General features: G+C 36.0%; 1 protein-coding gene across 3 annotated transcripts in view; it reads left to right on the top strand.

Moving 5' to 3' along the window:
* The window catches only part of CUL1 (cullin 1), a 53,755-nt gene that overhangs the window by 15,213 nt on the left and 18,379 nt on the right, over window positions 1-20,163 (top strand). For all 3 annotated transcript variants that reach the window (XM_079302402.1, XM_079302403.1, XM_079302401.1), the window contains 6 exons: window positions 1,239-1,531; window positions 13,388-13,562; window positions 14,239-14,406; window positions 15,445-15,495; window positions 16,439-16,529; window positions 17,196-17,359. In XM_079302402.1, coding sequence (XP_079158528.1) covers window positions 1,392-1,531; window positions 13,388-13,562; window positions 14,239-14,406; window positions 15,445-15,495; window positions 16,439-16,529; window positions 17,196-17,359 — 789 coding nt within the window. In that variant the 5' untranslated portion in view covers window positions 1,239-1,391. The remainder of the gene's footprint in view (window positions 1-1,238; window positions 1,532-13,387; window positions 13,563-14,238; window positions 14,407-15,444; window positions 15,496-16,438; window positions 16,530-17,195; window positions 17,360-20,163) is intronic.

The raw sequence follows: 20,163 nt of genomic DNA, 5'->3' as shown, positions 1-20,163 counted from the left end.
GCCTTAAACACTGCCAGAGTCAGGCATCCGCAGCTTCTCTGAGCAGCCTGTTCCAGTATCTCTCCACCACCATCACAGTAAAGAATTTCCTCCTTATATCCACTCTGAATCTCTTTTTTGAATCCTCTTCTAATTTAAAATCATTGACCCTTCTCCTGTAACTACAGTTGCTTGTAAAAAGTCCTTCTCCATCTTTATTATAAGCTCTCTATATGAATGGAAAGACTCCAGTAATATTAAGTTGATCCTGACTTAGTACAACTCCCACATTTGTGGGCTAATCTTTTACATTGTCATTTTCTGGTATGCTCTTAATTTTGTTGCTGTGGAAGATAAGACATGTTAAAATTGCAAATATATTTTTATGGACTTGTGTGAAAATAGATCTTCTCTGCCTGATGTTTTCAGTGGGCCTTTCCAGGTGATTGTGTCCCTTCTCCACAATATCATGAGTCTGATTAATTGGTAGCCATCTTTTTACTATGTCCCGAACTTTGTGCACCTACAACTCATGGGAGAAGTGCATTTTCTTACATTCTTATTGTTTTATTCACAATTCATTCAATATTTATTCTGTGTACTTCTGTTAGTAGTTCTTTCTTCCCACTGTTATTGATTGTATGTTCTCCTGCTGGTCAAGTGACATTGAAGGAAGTGGTGTTTTTCTGCTTAGCAAAGAAATTAATGTAAGCATATGCTTTCCAGATAGAAAAATTCACTCCTGCCAAAATGCCTTGGCCTTTCAGGCTACCTATAATAGAATCTCATGTCTGAAAGAGTTATTGATAACTGAAGAAAAAGTTATTTGTAATGTCTTCTGGTTAATCTTTGATAATCCATAAGGATGTTAAACAGTGAGCTACAACAGAACCCAGTGTTGCTTAGAAGTACTGAGTTTTTATCTTGAATGGGAAGGAACTATTTGCACTTGGTGGTAAATAGTATCTGCTGCTTGGAAAGCTTCTTACTGTTATGTTTTTTTGTTACCATTAGGGTTTTGTTGTCACCTGTACTGATCTAAGTACCTACAGTCTGGATAACTGGATACTGAATGTCTAATTTTGTAGTAAATTGTTGAATTGCAAAATTATGTTCCTTGGTTTTGGTATTTCGCATCTTAAGATGGATTTTTCATCTGTGTAAATGACAATATTTCAATGAAATAATAAATTTCATATCTTTAATGTGGATAAATTTGGACTGTCATGTAACGTGTATGTTTTTTTTCCCTATTGCAGGTTATCTTTCTGGGAAATATCATTTTTTGTGTGTAAAGAATATCTTGCTGAGTTGCTGCAACTGAGTTTAGAATGTTACTTGACTTGTGATTCTGATGGAGGAATAACAAGAGCTCAGGCTGCTGCACTGGAAGACTTTACAGGAAATACAAAATGTCATCGAATAGGAGTCAGAACCCGCATGGACTTAAACAGATTGGTCTCGATCAGATATGGGATGACCTAAGAGCTGGAATTCAACAGGTTTACACCAGACAAAGTATGGCAAAATCCAGATACATGGAACTCTACACGTATCCTAGTGCCTATGATAGTTAATGCTTTCACTGCTGGTAAATTTGAGATAGCTTTTTACTTTTTTAGACACAAAATTGTTCTAAAACTGTTTCACTTAATGGTTTACAAGAATGCATGATTTTGTTTTGAAGATTGGTCTTCTCTATTTAATATTACTGGCAAATAGCCAGAGTATTCTGTTGTCTGGAAAATGGGCTTCCATAATTATTAAGGCTATCTCTGTATTTCAGGTTTGATTACTATTATCTTTGATAGAGCACATGTTTAAAGAGATTTTTTATTAGCAGGTCAAATTTTGAGTCCACAATACATACAAAGAAAACATAAATTCTTCTTTCTGTTAGTCTTTGGCATTATACTTCAGGTCTTACTGATAATCATGTCCAGTTACCTGGAAATTTTTCAGTTGTCATTTTCTATAATAATACTTCACTTTTGACTTGATTGTGTAATTTTCCAGCTGGACTGAGAATGTCTCCAGTGGATTTTGCTTTAGTTCCTACCTTGCATGGGAGAGCTGTTTTCCTGCATCTCCCCATTCTGATTGTTTTTATAAGATGCTGGAAGGGAGTTAACCTCCTTGCACAAATGCACTGAGGTAGTTTGGAAGATTGTAGGAAACTTTTTTCTGTTGGGTAGTGTATAATGATTTTTTAAAACTAATTTGAAGGAGAAATGTGTCTCGTTGTATTATAGCTTCGGTGTTTGACTTTAGGACTTTGAGAAAGGAAATTCTTTTTATTTAATCTATAAGGTAGCGTGTAAATGGATTTGATGACCTTTGTTTTGCATCTTTCATTCTGCTTTTACTCTTGTAACCTTCTATTGCTCAGCACTGTTTAAGAAGGTGGTGGTTCTACACCCTTTGCTGTACATATGATAAAAAAGACGACTGAAGATATTTCCTATCATTAAGTAGTTTTGCTGTTTTTCTGTATCAGTATTTAGAGTTTGGGAGTTTTTAATTTATTAAAGTTTTTTTAAATTTATTAAGTTATTATTCTGAATTAGTGTCTATAGCTGTTGCTGGCACTGATTTGGAATTGCAGCATATAAAATCTTAGTCAGTATTAATTTTTTTGAAAGGACAGAACTTTTATAAAAGAAAGAGGAGCTTGAAGGCTATAAACCAGTCAATTCTGTGGTTCCCTGGACTTTATATGGTGGTAGAAAAGTTTGTCTGTACATGTAGCCATAGTATTAACATGTAATCTTCTCTATTTGTGCCTGCAGAATCCATGCTCCAGGGTGTGGTAGGAGAAGCCCTGAGCAGCCTGCTGAGTGTTTCTTGGATACTTCTTTAATAGTGATGGAAAGATGAAATAGCATTTGTTTAGAGTCAGAACTTTTCCTGAGATTTAAAATTAGTGATTTCTTGCAGCACTAGGTTCAACATTGGTTTTGACTCAGTGAAACAGGTTGAAATCTGAAAAAAGTTGAATGTCTGATAGAAATTTGACATGTTAGAACCTCGGAGTTTTTTCTTCTGAGCGCCTTTAATATATTCTTGTTTGTGAGGTCCGTTAAGCAGGACAGCTGAAGACTAAGTACTGATTATGATGGTAATGGTAAAACTGGCTTTTTCCCTCTCCTGATGTTCTCAAAGATGCTCAGAATGAAGCTGTAAAAGGGATATCCTGTCTCTTACTTACTCATTTCCTCCTTGCTTGTGCTTCAAGGAGCTGTTGGTTCAGAAATAAGGACTGTTTTTGTTAATTTCATAAGTGAAATAATTTAGGGGTGATTTTGGTGGTAAACTTGGATTAATACACTAGTTTAATAACTCAGTTTTTGATACTGTTTAGGCTGAGTATTTAATCTACTATGAAGATAGCGATGTATTTTGTATCCTATACCAAGTACATGTGTTCAAAAGTTGTGCTTAAAAGATTACACCCCTTTCAAAGCAGTAACTGTGACATATTTGCTCAGTCTTTGTGTACAGCAAGTCTTGTAGTCTGGTGGACTTTTATTTTAGGAAGCTTTGCTTATCAACCAGCTTAGTTTGGAAGGCAAAACAGCTGAAGAGCTTCAGCTGCAGTTGTAATTGGTCTGAAGATCAGCTCTGCTTACAAGAATGTCTTGGCAATTGATAATTTAGTCTTTCCTCATCCTCTTTTGTTCTCTTTCTCTCTTTTCCCACCCACCCTTTTTTTTTTTTTTTTTTTTTCCTTGTCAAGATATTGCTCCTGAAGTGGATTTCATTTCACCCCTCTAATTTATGAGGGGAACTGTGGATACAACCAAACCTACCTTCAGTCCTATGTATGCTATCAGTTTTTCAATCAACATTGGTTTGAGACATAGAAGGTTTTGTTGTGCCTTGGTCAAGTGCCTCTGGAAAAGAATTTGAATAGTTACAGAATTCAAGCAGTTCAGACCTCTGTCACACCTGCACTTGTTTTCTTTGTTTAGAGGATCTCTTTTCATGAAACACTAACTTGAATCTCCTGAATCCAGGCTGGAGCCTGTACTTAAGGTGGGATTTTTTCCCTTCATTTCAGTGGGAACAGAAACAAGTTGATTATTCCAGGTGTTTTCTAGACCTGAGAATACTGAGGAGGTGAATGAAAAATTTTGTTTCTGCATGGTGGTTACAAAGTTTCTCATCCATACTCTAGATTTATTTGTGCTTTTAATTGCAATGTACCTTTTATTGTGAGACCAGATGATGACATATTTTGTTCTTGTGTGGTTTTTTGTTTTGGTGTTTCATTTTTTCCCCCACATGTGAGATTCTTGAAAATGAAATCTAGATGTTTTTCAGTTCCTTACTCAGATATTATGTATTTCCTACTACTGAGAGCCTAGTCGTTCTTGCAACAGTAATTAACATCATCTGACCCGTAGTATTACAAGCTAGCTCAGAATTACATGCCAAGCATTAACTTTATGCCAAAAAGATAAAGAGTCAATAAAGTTAACTAGATTTGTAGGAATAATAGACATAACAGCACTACTAATAGTGTGAGGGAAGGACCTGTTTACCCTGTTTTCCATTTAGTGATTATTAATTTGGAGGCTGTGATCCACAGGACTTCCTTGTAAAAGGCAGTGTTAGTGGTGTATGTATACAGAACATCTGGTGGCATTTAGCCTGTTTGGAGGAAACTACAATTAATCTGTCCAAGACAGAACAGTACTTTTGTCTAGCAGGTTTTCAGTTTCTGTTTTGGATAGATGGTTGAAAACCTATTACTTGGTTTACTAGAATTTTTCTTACTCATTTATGTTGCTCTAGACCACTTGTCTTTATAGCCACCTCTTCATAATTTCATTTCACAGTGATAAAATATTCATAAATCTTATGCTATTTTCTTCTTTTTTGTCAGAAAGTGATGTCCATTTTTCAGACTAATTGTATGGTGAGCCTGCAATTTATTTTATTCAGACCTCATGGTATGAGAGGAAGAATTGGAGTTTACTCAACATTTTTATTGAAACTCAGTGGAGACAATAAAAGTGTTTTGTTACTTTCTAGTTTTATGTATCTTAAGAAGATTCTCAGGTCAAGTATAAAATGTCAGAAAACTGCTGCATTGTATCACAGTAGTGTAATTGTTCACAGTGGCTTAGACAGAGACCTAAGTAACTTTCCCAAAATACTTACCTTTTTCATCGAAGCACACATCAACAATTTTCAGGTGGCATTGGTGAATAGAAAGATTTGTGGTGTGCTTCTCTGTTGCGTGTGTGCACTGTTTTATTTGAAATGCCAACATTTTGACATAAACTTACGCTTTTACTGCTCTGATTTACAAAACATAACCTAAAAAGCATTTTAGGGATTCTTTTAAAAAAATGTAGTTAATTTATGCCCATACAGAACAGATTAACCTTTTTGTCCAAGTTAATATTTAAAGAAAATTGAGAAAAATAAGACAAGTTCAGAGATTCCAATTGCTATTAATTTATAACAAATAAGATATATAGCTGCATGAACATATCTTAAAATGTTTTCATTGACAAGAAGAGTTTGTAATTCTGTGGAAGGTATGATGTGGTTGTTTAACTAAGATATAAATTGCAATGTCCAGATTGCAGTATTCAGATTTGGCTTTCAAAGTCTTTAAAATGTTATATACGTAATAAAAATTACACTGTTGATTTCAACAGGTTTCTAGAACACATTTGAGTAGTTGATTGCCAGCATGATCATATAGATCTTATGTGGAAATTTGAAGAAAATGGCTGAATTAATTATGATTTAAAATTTGCTTAAGTCTTATACCAGTAAATTGGATCTTAAAAATGTGTTACTTATATTATTCCATTATTAGCCATCATTAGTAAATATTTTCAAAATAATTGCTTGAAGTTTGTCAAGGATAGGTAAAGGCTGTTCTGTCGCATTTCATTGTTTTATTATAAGTCCTTACTTATTGTAATTTAGTTTTGTCCATTTATTTTAACAAAGTGATGTCTACTGAATGTGCATTGGATCAAATGTATGTATATCAGAAAAGGTTACTGTAATCATTTTATAAAATCGGAATTTTTTTCTCACATATTAGCAAGTGATACAGGAAAATTATGTGTTGAACATTAAATAACTAAGCGTAGTATGTTTGCACTTTAAAAATACCAGATGACTCAGGATAATCTATCTGTTCATAAAATAGAAAGTGTAAATATATTTAGTTTTTCTTTTCCTGTGTGTAGATTCAGCACCTGTAGTGTATGTTGACCAAGCAACATACACTGGCATCCATTTGCCAAGGTCTATTGTAGTTGCTTCTTCTGCAATCTTTTTCCTTGTTGAATTCCTGCATTTTAGTAGGAGTTTAGATCAGCAGATGCATATTAAAACTGTGAAAATATTTTATTTTCTAATCACATTAATCTGTTGTTACCAGGCAGCACGGTATGTTCTTGTTCTTGTTTTTTCTTTTGGAACGGATTATTATGCTGTTTCTGTGCAGGAAAGATACTGTGGTGTTAGGGCATGCACTTCTTATTTACATCTCAGATGCTGTTCCACTTTCTCTTAAGATTTTGTCATTATAAGTCATCCTTTCACTTCAATGTCAAATTTTTTAAGGTCACTTTGGATACATCAAGGCAGCCTCTTCTGTCTGCTGGTATTAGTCCTGCATATATTCAATATCCTATTTCATAGGACTTCTCATGTTCCAGTTAGTGCTCATATGAAACATGAAGTAAATGTATTTGACATGTTTGAAGAGTACATAATATACTTTTTCTTGTGTGGAAAGGTACATATAATTGTATGCATTTGTGTGTATTTACAAAGATTGAATCTTCAGTTTGAAAGAAGGGCAGAATATGTTTATATTTGTGCAATCATCTTGTTTCTGTATGCACTCTGCCACAATGATTGCTTGCTGTTCTACTTGCTTTTTATAGTAACCAGTAATATTCTGTTCGGAATCGACCTCTGCAATGCAAAGAAAGAAATTTAAAATCAACCTCAGTTACAGAGGTTCTTACACTCCCTGGCATAAAGATTGTACACTTTATGCATTTGGCTTTCAAATTTTGTGTTTTCCTTGTAACTCATTGCTTCTCTGTGATTCTCTTGAGTTTATGCCATGGAGAGGGAAACAAGAAGTTATCTATTAGTCTTCAGATGGCTTTTGCTGAAAGTGTCTCTGATCTCAGACTTGTAGAAACATGTTTGAGCTGAGTTATGCCTGGATTTTCACAGCAGCTGCATGGTTCATGCTGTAATAGCTCAATCCTCAATCTCTTGCCACAGTCTTTCCCTGACTAAAATGGTTTGTCTAAAATGGAGTGATTTAGCAGAGCAGTTGTATCAAAACTAAAGACTTAAATGTATCAATTAAAACTTAATCATTTTTTAGCACAAGTGGTGAGTGTGTGGGGTTGGGTACAGGATCTGTACCCAACTACAGGATAGTTTTGTTTGTTTTCTGAGTTGCTTTGTGGGGGTAATCCACACATACTGAATGATTGACTGAACATGCATAAAATCTCTTGATACCTCCCTGAAAAGAATGAAGGTTTCTGAGGTGTTTGTTTTACTGCTGCTCCTCACAAAGCTAAAGTGAGTATTCAAAGCACTTGTTCTGAAAAGCAACTGGTTTTTTTTACAACCTTATGATTTCAAAAACCCATGCAAAATTCCTTCATCCATTTGACTCATAAAACATTAAAATCATATAGGCATGTCCAGTTCTCTTGGCAGCTTCTCTTATGTCTGGGGTAGTCCTGCCTAGTCTTCTGCATTTCAACAGGACTTGAATGACTTTAATTTTGAAGAAAATATGTAAACTGTTCTTTAGTAAATATAATAATCTGTGTTGTTTGTATTAGAAGTGGTTCTACAATAATACAAAGCTTCTATAATCTTTCCTAGCAATTTTCCTATCAGTGTTTTCAGTAACTCTATATAATGTTCTTGTATGCCTTTGGTGTAATCTAGGAAAATACAGATTTTCGACAGAAATGGAGCTAATCTCAGTCTAGTTCTGTAGGCCAGCTACTGAGCATGAAGCTAATTGCTGCTTAAAGTCTGTGAAATAGCAAATTTATGCCTAAAACTGATCTTTATAATAAAGAGACTAAAAGTAATGAGAAAGCAATTGTCATTGGACAGTTGTTCAGCTTGTCTTGTTGTGGGCATCTCTGCACTCTAATTTTCTACTGTGTTGTGTTAATTCTGCTTCCTTTCAGTTCCTTTAATTTTACATATCTGTTCCTCTTGCATACTTCTTCCAGTTATGTTTATTTTTCATAGCAAAGTGGAAGAACTCTGGGGACCTGGCTATGCTGGTGAAAGGTGAATTAGTACCTCAGCAGAACTGTTTTCTTTTAAAAACTTCAAGACCTATGAAAAACTGAGTGATTTACACTCATCAGTGTAGAGTCTGAGTGCTTTCTTATGTGTTGAATTACAAAACTTATAATTTTTCTTATATAACTTTGGTTTCCAGTTGCTTCCAGAGTAAAAAATCTGTATGGAGTACTTTGGTACTTTTTGATTAGAGTTGACCATGGCATGCTCAAGCCATGTGTTTTGATGGCATACTCAAAAAATGTATGCAGTGCTGCTGAAAGAGCCTGTTTCACTTCCTCTGTGTGGACACAGCAGTTCAGATCTGCTCACCAAAGGGTCTGGAGTTGGTTGTAGTGTTGGTTATTTCTTCAGTCCACATGACTGACTGCCTGCATGATCTCCTATGCTACTGGAAACCAGGTGTCAAGTCAGCTCTCCAGCTGGATTGTGTGTTAGGACCACTTCCTTCAGTGGAAGTGATTTTGTACAAGGCCTTAAATCTATTCGGGTGTGGCAGCACAAGGTGATTTTTTTTTTTTCTTTTTTCTCTGTTGCCTGACTTTAGAAACTGAGCCTGTCAAAAACTGTCAAAACCAGTGTGAATTATATTGATGACAGAGGTGGTGAAATTAATTTGTCTTTGGCTACTTTTTGTTTTGAGAAGTTTTGAAGGAGAATAAAGTTCTGGAAAGGATTTTTGATCTTGAGCAGCACAATACTGAATTATTTTACAAACTTCCTTGCAGTTTTCTACTTCAGATTTATTTTAGACTAGTAAATTCAATTTCTCCTTCACTGTAAGGAAGGTGTGGAGGTTAGAGGAGATTGATCTGTTCCTCCTGTAGGTGGTTTGTGTGCTGGGCCAAATCTGAAGTTCAGCAGCCCAAAGCTTAGGGATCAGCACAGCTTCACTGTGGTTCAAATGTTTCTATTGATGAATTAACTTCTCTGCTTGTTGTGGTATGCAAATTGCTATACAGAATTGTACAAACGTCCCCAAAAATGTTTCCTGGTAGCTGTTTGCATATGTATATAGCTTCCAGCATAAAAAACATTGAGGGATTTATTTTCCCTTGTGCAACTAAGAATTCTTTTCACAGCATTCCCCTTGTGATTCTCAGATGGACTGTCATACACTTTATTGTAGCAGTAAAAATATGATTTTGTTTTGAATATGTCAGTCTTTCTGTCAGTGGCCAGCCTCTAGCAGATGGGGGGACAGATTGTTAACAGTGTGAGAGAGCATGCTTTATCTAGAATGTGTGAAAGAGTTACACTTGGCAGCTTGCCTCTATATGGGCAAACTAACTTCAGTTTGACTTGTGTGGAACAATGAAACTTGAGCACTTCAAAAGTGCTGTCTTGGACTCTTTGGCTAGCAAATCTCAAGCCAGAATAAAAGGCAAAGATGAGCATTACTGGAATTACATTTGTTGCAGTTCTGAGGTGATTACTGTGTTATTGACAAAAGGTCTCAGTCTCTGTGTTTACAAGGAATCCTGGGTTTAATACTAAAATGTATAGGTTATGGAAAAGCTTTTGTCTTCTGATCTTGGCCTTTTATTTTTCTGAAGGCTGTTGTGATTGTACAGATGAATAGAATGTCTTTTACAGGCAGTACTCTCAAAACTGCTAGAATTACCCTTTCTCTGGACAGTCTTCATATTTTCAGGCTTGCTTAAAGCCACTTGGGATAAGAGAGTTAGAGGAAGAAGTAGGCAAGACTGTCAAGGGGATATTTATGAATTAGCCCAAAATTCCTAGTATCATGATGGAGAGATTTTTTATAAACAGTTTGGAGAAATTTATATATTAGCTATTTCAAAATTATCCTGTGGGGTAAACCTGCTTTTCTTGTTTGTGACAAGAAAGTAAGTTGCATATCTAGAGGAAACTGGTTGACCTGTGTAGTGTTCTTCATTTGAACAGGGAATTCTGAAATCAAAGTGTACATAGTTAAAGTAGCAACAGTGCCAGGGAATTTGAAGAGACAAGTGACTAAGAGGTGGAAGAAGTCATTAATGTCCAGGAAATCAGTGGCTGGTAGAGATAAGATGCTGATTAAAAGTTCAGTTGCTTCAATTCGATACAAATGAAGGCTTTATGTCACTGGTTGACATAGTGGGAAATGTAGTTATTTGGCATCTGGATCAGGTAATAGATAAGAAATAAATGCACACTGTGTATTTTCAAAAAGGGTTAATCTTAGGTGAAGAGCCTTACTTTTTTGCACAGAATGCAATGACTCTCTGAACAAGCATGTAAATATAGATTGCAAGGAAAGCTTATTCACAGTTTGATGTGAATACCTTGAGCCTTTCTCCTGGTGGCGTGCAGGATACTCTGATCATTAAACCCTGTTTAAGGGTATGTTTTGTCTATGAAGATTTTAATAAAATTAATTTCAAGGAAGTTAACTGGATATTTGGAGACAATTTTCTTCTTGAGCTTTACTACTTAGAAGCAAATCTGTTTATAATGACTGTAATGCATCATATATTTGTGGTTTATAATTCTCTTGGTATTTATTTGTGCTGATATCTTCCCATTTTATTGCTCTGGACTTTGTGAAGGGAAAGATAAAAGTCAAGTCTGCAATGTATTCGTTTCCTAATTTATGGTGTGCTATGGAGGAAACCAGTCTAGTGGTTAATGCTGAGTCCACTTCTGTTGAGTGATAAGGTGTACTGAAATGGTCTGCCTGGGGAAATGATGGAGTCATCATCCCTGGATGTCTTTAAAAAGGACTGAATATGGCACTCGGTGCCATGATTTAGTTGAGGTGTTAGGGCATGGGTTGGACTCAATGACCTTGAAGGTCTCTTCCAACCTTGTGATTCTGTGAAAACACAAAGCCAAATTAAATCTTCTAGATTGGTTAGTACAGTGTTTTCCAACAAGGAATGTGACTTAAAAACTTGTCCTTGGACTGTCAGTAGAAGAGTGAGTGCTCAGTAACTTCATTCCTGTTGGCCTATTGTTGCTTGTGTGAGTCATTTGGGTGATTTTTATTGTCAGATCTGAGTCCTTATGAAGTTCAATTTCGATGGTACCTAGCTAGTTTGTTTTTCTTGCTTGTGAAATGCAGCTTCTTTAAGGATGCCTTCTTATTTGAAGTGTTTGGAGCAATGTGACTTCTACTTACTACTTTGGAAGAACTCTGAATATTTGAGGTTTTTAGATCAGAAAGCAGAATGTGTTCTTGAAACGTTGCATTAACAGTTACAGCAAGTCTTTCAGGCTGTAGTAGAATAAGAGGAAAAAGTATTGCTGCCACTTGCTAGAGACATCTGCTGCCTCTCTGATACCTGGCTTAAAGATGTAAAGAGCAAAATTCCTACCCTGGGACAGTTCTCAGATTTTTCAGGTAGGCAGCAGTGAAGTTGCAACAAGGACTCTGAAGATAATCAAGAGACGCTTCAGGGACTTGGGATGACTGGTTAAGAGATCAGAAGATGAAGTAGTTTTTACCTTTCTCTTTCCAGTTGCAAGGAATGATGGAGGAAACAGGAAAAGCTGTCAGATCAGTACTTGGCTCTGAGCCTGGTGTCAGTGGCAGAATTATTTTTTTTCTTTAATCAAGGCTAGGTTTATATGAAAGCAGACCTGTTGGTGACAGACATGGTACACCTGTCTCAGAAAGAGAAAAGTGTCTTTGCAGATACCATTACCAGGTCTTCCAGGGAAAGCTTAAACTAGATTTGAAAAGGAAAAGAGGTAAATAACCAGGGGGCAGCATGCCAGTGTTTGAGGGACAATGTGCTAGTGGTCCTTCAATCCGATGTCTCAGTGGAGGTGGGCAATGGAGATCCATGGCAGAAAAATAAAAAGGGTCACTGTGTTAGAAACCTCAGAATTGTCTTGCCACATAGGAATTAGGGCTTCTCGCCAAAAAAAAAAGGTGGTGGGATCAACAGCCCCACTGAGCGCATCTGTATGAATGCACGCAGCACAGGCAGCAAGCAGGTAGCCAGTCAAAAGCCTTCTTCCCAAGGGCTCAGTGCTAGAGCCAGTTCTGTTTAATCTCTTCAGCAATGACTGAGACCAGGAAATCAAGTGCACCCTCAGTGATTTGGCAGATGACACTGAGTTGGCTGAGAGTGCTGATCTGGTGGAGTGTGGGTGGGCTCTTCAGAGGGGTCCAAAGAGGCAGGACCAGTAAGCTGAGGCCCGTGGTATGAGGTTCAGCAAGACAAAATGCTGGGTCCTGCACTTCAACCACAACAACCCATATCCAGGTGAGGGTCATCCCCTTCTCCCAAGTAATAAGCAACAGGACAAGAGGAAATGGCCCTAAGTTGTAGCAGGGGAGATGTAGGTTGGATATTTTGTAACACTTTCTTTACTGTAAGTGTTGTCCTGCATTGGAATGATATGCCCAGGCAGGTTGTGAAATCAGTGTCTCTGAAGGTATTTAAAAGACCCTTTCATATGGTGCTTAGGGAGATGGTTTAATGGTGGACTTGGTGGTGCTATATTAATGGTTGGACTCATCTTAGAAGTCTTTTTTTTAATCTAAACAATTCTGTGACTCCAGTTATACACGTGCATTTAAATGTTTGTGTGTCTCACTGTTACTGCTTTCCAGGTTCCTCTAGTGTGCCAATCTTCAGTGGCCAAATCATTTATGGAGGATGGTGTTTGAAAGAACACAAAAATACTCTCTTGTGTTTTCAACTACTGAATGTTGCTTGAGGCTAGTATTGAAATTTCTTTCAGTTCAAATGAAAGCTAATATATTTGTAGAAGACCAATATAATAGATCAAATAAATACCATTTATATAATCTTATCAGCATATTCCACTGCTTTGTTTTTTTGGTGGTTTTGTTAAGGAAACATTAAATAAATTTATTGTTCAGGTGAGTGTTTGCAGTGCCCTCAGCAGTCTGACACAATTTTGCTGCAGATAATTCTTCTGAAAATTACTTAATTTTATTAGCTGTGGTTTGATTTGGTGTGTTCATCTTGCAGTGCATTATGTTTAAGTCGTTCACAGTTGCATAAATAATAGCTTATTGAAATTAACATTGTTTTTAATTGTATTTTTAATGTCTTATGGTGGCAAATGTATTCCTTAACTTCCCTGTCAGTCATGTTTATAACTACTGTACCAGTGTACACCAGTCCAATCAAGCACGGGGAGCTGGAGTACCTCCTTCTAAATCAAAAAAGGGCCAGACACCTGGAGGTGCTCAGTTTGTTGGCTTGGAATTGTACAAAAGGCTAAAAGAATTTCTGAAGAACTACTTGACAAATCTCCTTAAGGTAAGATGGGGTATGAGTTAAATCTGCGCTTGTAGTAGCACAAACTGGGATGAGAAGAAAAGCTGTATCAACAAGCCTAGAGGTCTATGCAGCCACTGGAAGTAAACTGAATAATCTGAAAATATACTTTTGTCTCTGTAGCCATTAGAATGTTTTGTTGGCTTTACCTCAGACATAGATCAGTCTCTAAGCTTGTACCTGTGCGCTGCTTTTCCTCGTCAAGCCAAAACAACATTCTTGTGTTTTATAGAAGTAATGTTATATGACATCTTAACCTGTCCTGTGCTTGAGCAAGAATAGCTAGACTTTCCAAGCAATTAACCAGCATATTAGAAATGCTAAAAAAAATTAATGCCTATCATGTTGAAAATGCCTGAGGGTAGCCTTTATTTTAGTTTAATAAATAAACTACTAGTAGAACTGGATGTTATCTTGCATCCAGAGATACAGGGATGCCTTCTGGACATCTGTGGTGTGCATTTGTTCCTGGCCTTTTAATTTCAAAATCTCATACTGGTTTTGTGTTTTATTAATGTAGAACTAAATGTATTAGCAGTATGTTTCCTGTAAATAAATTGCATGGTGTAGATTTATTACACAGTCATTTTGTATACCCTGATATGTCTTGGTTGTATCCTAAAATTGCACAACAGTACCAGCAAGCTTGTAATTTCAGGATGGTGAAGATCTGATGGATGAGAGTGTGCTGAAATTCTACACTCAACAGTGGGAAGATTATAGGTTTTCAAGCAAAGTATTGAATGGGATATGTGCCTACCTCAATCGACACTGGGTTCGTCGTGAGTGCGATGAAGGTCGTAAAGGAATATATGAAATTTATTCAGTAAGTAGCTTTTTGAAGTGAATGATTCTGTCCGTTCTATCTGTCATGTTTGCTTTATTGTCCTGTAGAACTCTCCTTTAATCTTGTAGGAGGTTCAGAGAGGTTTTGAAGAAGTAGGCAAAGTGACATTCTCCCTCCTTTCCATACATACCCCAGTATATTTGTAAAAATTCCAAGGGTCTAAGTCTGTGAGATGTTTAATCTGCCTTGCATATATTGGAACTTCAGTAGTAGACTGTTAAGGGTGTCTGTTTCTGAATATTTGCTACCTAGTGTGCCTCAGCATGGCCTTGTCAACCCAATTAGAAATTCAGCCAAACGTTTCAAACACCAAATGAAGCAGTAAACAATTTATTTGTTGTTGTTCTGATGACTTCAGTACATTTCTACAACTTTTTTTAGCATCCAAGCTGCTAAGATTCAGATAACATTCAGTTTGTAGTGTAAGTTATTTTGGTACAGTTCTGAAAGATTGATATGTGATCTTCATATTTTTTTTAATGTGAAGTCATATAAATAAGAACTTAACAGAACTTCTGTATTTCAGATAACTAAAAGGGCTGGTTTTTAAATAAAGGATAATTACTGTCCTTACTGGTGAAGCATTAGGGAAGTGCTGTGCTATTTTCCTGCTTTACTAAAATAATTTTGCATATGGTAGAAAAACAGTTGGTATCCTTAGTTCCCTTCCTCTTAATTTTAGTAGCTTATTGGTAAGGGACTATGTCAGCTTGGAAATTGCCAACAAAAAAAGCTGTATATTTTCAAAGTAACTCAAAGTGGGTTTTGTTAGTTTCCAGAGTTGGCAATGGTTCCCCTGGTAGAAAAAGGAACAACTTAGTAAAGTTAGTGGTGAAACTGGTTGTAATATTAATGTGAAACGGTCTCATTGCTTGAGAAATGTGTGTGCCAAAATATAGTTTTAGAAGTTCTGATTAGTTAGCATACTGTATCAGCTTTCCTTAAAGGGAATTACCCTACCTGTATATGTAAATATTTTTTTTATTCCACCTTTCTTCTCCCTTCTTTTTATTCTAGCTTGCCTTGGTGACCTGGAGAGACTGCTTATTCAGGCCATTAAATAAGCAGGTATATGCATTCATATATTACAACTGTAGTGTTATTTTATAGGGTTAATTTAATATATTGTTAGTAACTGTTTGATTGAGTTGAGGGGGAGGGGGATATGCACAGTCCTGGAAAATAAAAACTGGAGCCTTCTATTTCTCCTTTGTGATACTAAAAAAGAAGATAAATATTTGAAGGAGTAGGCCTTTGTGTGTGTGATTGAACTGTGATACCAAGACTGTTCTGTTATTTCTCTGTTGAGTGGATCCAGGGATATTTTTATAAAAAGCAAAGGAGACTTGAAGTAGCAATTTCAGTGCAATTTACTAAGTTAGGCAGGAGTACAGACTGACCATAGTCATGGCTTAAGGTTTGGGAGTCAAGATCAGATGAGAACAGATAGTGACAGGCTGGGATTTTGGCCTTTCCTAATGTTATTGCGAATTGTTACATTTACACTGATGCCTGGGAGACTCAGGTCAGTCAAACGTTTAAAATTAGTGAATTGGCACAATATAAAGCAAGGTATTCATCACAATTTTTAGGTACATGTATATGTTGATTTCACTTCTTACCAGTACTTCTTGATGAAGTAGTTGCAGCAGATCATTTGTCCGAAGAACAGGTGCTTAGTTCGGTTCTTGCTACAGTGTTTTGTATTTCAGGTATAAAACAAAGAGAAGTTTGACTTAGTTTTTTTTGAAATTGAAGAAAAAAAACCCAAACAACTAAGCGTTTTAATATCCATATACACCTTGCCCCTAATCACACTGTAAATATGTTGAATAACTTAAAGGTGTGTCATTCTCTGTAGGAACATTATATGTTCAGATCTTTTTAAATGTTATTCTCAAGATGCCTGACTTTTCTTGAATATGGAAATATACTCCTAACCAAGTATAGTGCTTGATCTACCAGCTGCTTTCTCTGTGCTTGACTTAACTTTTAATCCCTGTTTTCTAAGGTAACAAATGCAGTGTTGAAATTGATTGAAAAGGAAAGAAATGGTGAAACTATCAATACAAGGCTGATCAGTGGAGTTGTACAATCCTATGGTAAATGTGATTTATTTAAAATACTGTTACTTTCTTAAAAATAAATAAATTTACGTACCCTATCAGAGCCCAAAAGTAACATCCCACCTCCTCAGATGTCCAGTAAAGATTTTTATGTATTATTTGACTTCACATTTGTACTGATACTTTATACAATAGCAGTTCATTATACCCTATTTGTAAAACTTGAGAGTGCAACTGATAGACAAGAGTGTTCATCGTTTACAAATCAGTTATTAAGGAGTTAAATCTGGAAGTAGGGAAGGATGATAGTTTGCATAGCAGAGTGTGGTTGCTTTTTCCCTTTTGCATAATACTTTGAGCATTGCTATCCAAATTACTGACTAGTTTCATTAATAAAAGCAAAAGCATATAATATGGAACTCTGAAGAGGGAAAAATGAAAGGAGAATTTGTGCTAGCATTTGAGATAGTGAATTCTATAATCCTATATTTAAGAAATGTATCTAAACATGTAATTGGCATTAGTAATGTCTTTTAAATGCAAAATCAATGTATTTTTTTTTTAAGTGGTGCTGATACAGTCCCAATTGATTGCATTCATCTAAGTTAGGATGAGTGTCCTTGTTTATTTGTAGTAGACCACTTCATAAAAAACAATTTTGTCATTTCTTGGTCTTTTTTTGGTTATGTTTTTTTCCTTTAGTGGAGCTGGGTCTGAATGAAGATGATGCATTTGCAAAAGGACCGACACTAACCGTCTATAAAGAATCCTTTGAATCTCAGTTTCTTGCTGACACAGAGAGATTTTATACACGAGAAAGTACTGAATTCTTGCAACAGAACCCAGTCACAGAGTACATGAAGAAGGTAAATTACTTAATCTGCTTCGTGATTTTTGTTTTTCTGGATACAGATTTTTATTTCTTTTTCTAGAGGTAAAAGAATATAAATTCTAGGTTTGTAAAATGGTGGTTATTTTACAGAAACAGCTGGTTTTCCCTGTAGTGGTTTGCTTCTGTGTTTATCTGGTCTGAAGTTTGTCTCCTTACTGCAGTGAAAGTATGGAACTTTCTGAAGAGTCAAAACAGAAGATTAAGTTAAAATAAATTGAGATTTATTTTTTTTTTTTTAGACTTAGGACACCAAAACAATACTTCTGCTTGAATACCACAAGTTTGCCATTCCTGTACAAGGAACAGTATGCTGACACATTTATTGAAATACCTTCCTGAGCAAGCTGGCTAAGGAAATACATCATTAATTAGCCTTAATACTCTCAGAATATTTTAGTGTCATGAACCCCTGCACAGTACTTCTCATCAGCAGAGGCCAGATTTAAATTCTTTACTAGTCTCTGGTTTTGGGGATCCCAGACAGGGCAACTAAGAGCAAGTAGGGATAAACACTGGCTATTTCTAGCTTGGTTATTGGGTCAGTCTTACTGACCTAAATGGATAGGTCATCTTCCACCTTGGGCAGGTGTGCTTTATATATATTTTCTCAGCACACTTCTTCACTTTCTGAATTGCTGCTTGTTTATTCCCTTTTAGCTTAGTTTAAAAAGAAGAGCTTTTCAAGTACATAATATGCAGTTACACATCCCTCCCTGCACAAAGTACACTTTGTGTAATGCAAATGCAAAGTACTCTTTGTGTAATGCTTTTTACCAATGAACACATCATTTCTTAACTCTTGGCATTAAAGTCAATGAATTACTCAAAAAGAAAAAAAAGGTGGGAGGGAAGTCCTAGAAATAACACAGTGAAAGGAATTGTACCTTTAGTAGTTTTCCAATAATTATCAGACCAGCCTATGTTTACTTTTCTGTGTTGAATTAATTCTTCTTTGCTACTTCCCTTTCAAGTTCTTGTTTTAACTTTTATCCTAATATGTGTATAAAGAGTCAGAACCTGAATGGCTGGCTCATCCAGGTTTCCTTGGTCCAAGACAGTAAGAAGCTGTCTGAAGGTCATTGCTATTCCAAGACCTAGAGATTATGGGCAGGTAGAAATAACTGGTTAGTACCCCAAACAATCCTCAAGGCTTCAGAAATCCACAAAACAGCAACTTGCTTTGCTTGAAGCTGATGTTGAAGGTGAAAGCACTTAAAAAGTGAGCAGACAGCAGTGAAAATGTTCAGCAGAGAAGTGTGTAGCCTTACGTATCTGCTCAAATTAATATATTAGAGACATATGCAAGCCATTTGGGCACTCCTGGTATCTCGTTACAGACTAGTGGCTATAAGATCTTACAAGTAATCTGATGGAAACATCAATTGTGAATTGAATAATCTGTTGGTTCACTTACTTGAGACTATCACTGGAGCATTGTATTTTGAGTTCTGTCTGGCGATAAATAGCATTGCAAAATGAGTAGAAACCTTGGAGTACCCTATACCACACCAGCATAGCATGATTGTTACCGTGTTACAGTAGAATTGTGGAAGTGTCTTGGAGAATAGTCAATGAAATCTTAACTAGAACTAGAATTTGTGTATGTAGTTATATAGGCAGACTTACTGAGTTTAGAAGGATTGTGAATTTTTCTTCTCAGGCCAGAACTCATGAGTAAAGCTGGCATAGCCTGATGTGCTGTAGGGAAAAAGGTCAGTATTTCTTAAGGCTGTCTATTGGATTATAGTCTTACACTGAACTTTTCATCTTTATGGTTGAAACAAGTGAAGATACTGTTGTGTGAACTAGTTATTTTCCCTTGTTTTTGAAATGTGACTTTAAAAGGAAAATGGAGTTATAAGAAGACCAAAAACAAAAAAAAGAGTATAAGAAAGCATGAAGTTAGAGTAAATACTTCTTTTCCTAAAAGACCTCACAGTGAGTTGACTGTTAACATTAAAATCAAAGATCTAAGGATATTTTAAGAAGCAGCATTAGGTAGAAGTGGCAGAATTTCCTGAACTACAGAATTGGTTTAATGCAGGATAAGTAGTTCCAATGTTCATAAAAAAGACTTGCTGCTATTGTCAGTAAAGAAGTTGGTTGTTATTCCTTCCTGGTAAGAAACTGGCAAGTACTCTGGAGATTATAACCCTTCTCAAATTGCTGATTTCATTTCCCGTATTTTGATCAGTACTGGTTTAGTTCTAGGAGACAGTAATCCAGGACCATTTCGCAAGACCTATGTGCAAAATCATTACAGAATGAGTGAAGCTAGCAGTGGCTGAGATTATTTAAAGCTGTCTATGTATGATGCAGTTCACTTGCAGTGTAACTGTTCCTTTTTTATTGTCCAGAATATGATCTGTCATGCTTACTTGTTACTCTGGCATACTAGGGAAATGAATTAGCCTAAATCCATTCTCTTGATGACACTGTTAATTTAAATTATTTGGGCTCATAAGAGGACATACGCTGTTTATCCCTAGTAATGTGCTGCAGTTACAAATGGTTTGTAATGTGAATCCTTAACACTTTTGCAAGTGAAATAGATGTAATTGCTATATAAACAATTTCACTTTTACAATTTCTTGTAAGTTCTGTTCCTTGAGTGTCATTTAGATTTTTGGTTGGCCAGGAGGATATGCATATGTAGCATTTCATATGCTAAATTAAATGCTAGTATAATTTAAATGATTGTAGTTTCGCTTTTCTGTATAAGAATGTAGTTGAGAATATTCAAATATATTTGTCATGGGCATAGCATTAAATTGTAGT

This window comes from Erithacus rubecula (genome assembly GCF_903797595.1).
Source record: "Erithacus rubecula genome assembly, chromosome: 3".
NCBI classification, from domain to species: domain Eukaryota; kingdom Metazoa; phylum Chordata; class Aves; order Passeriformes; family Muscicapidae; genus Erithacus; species Erithacus rubecula.
This window is presented reverse-complemented; position numbering and strand designations above follow the sequence as displayed.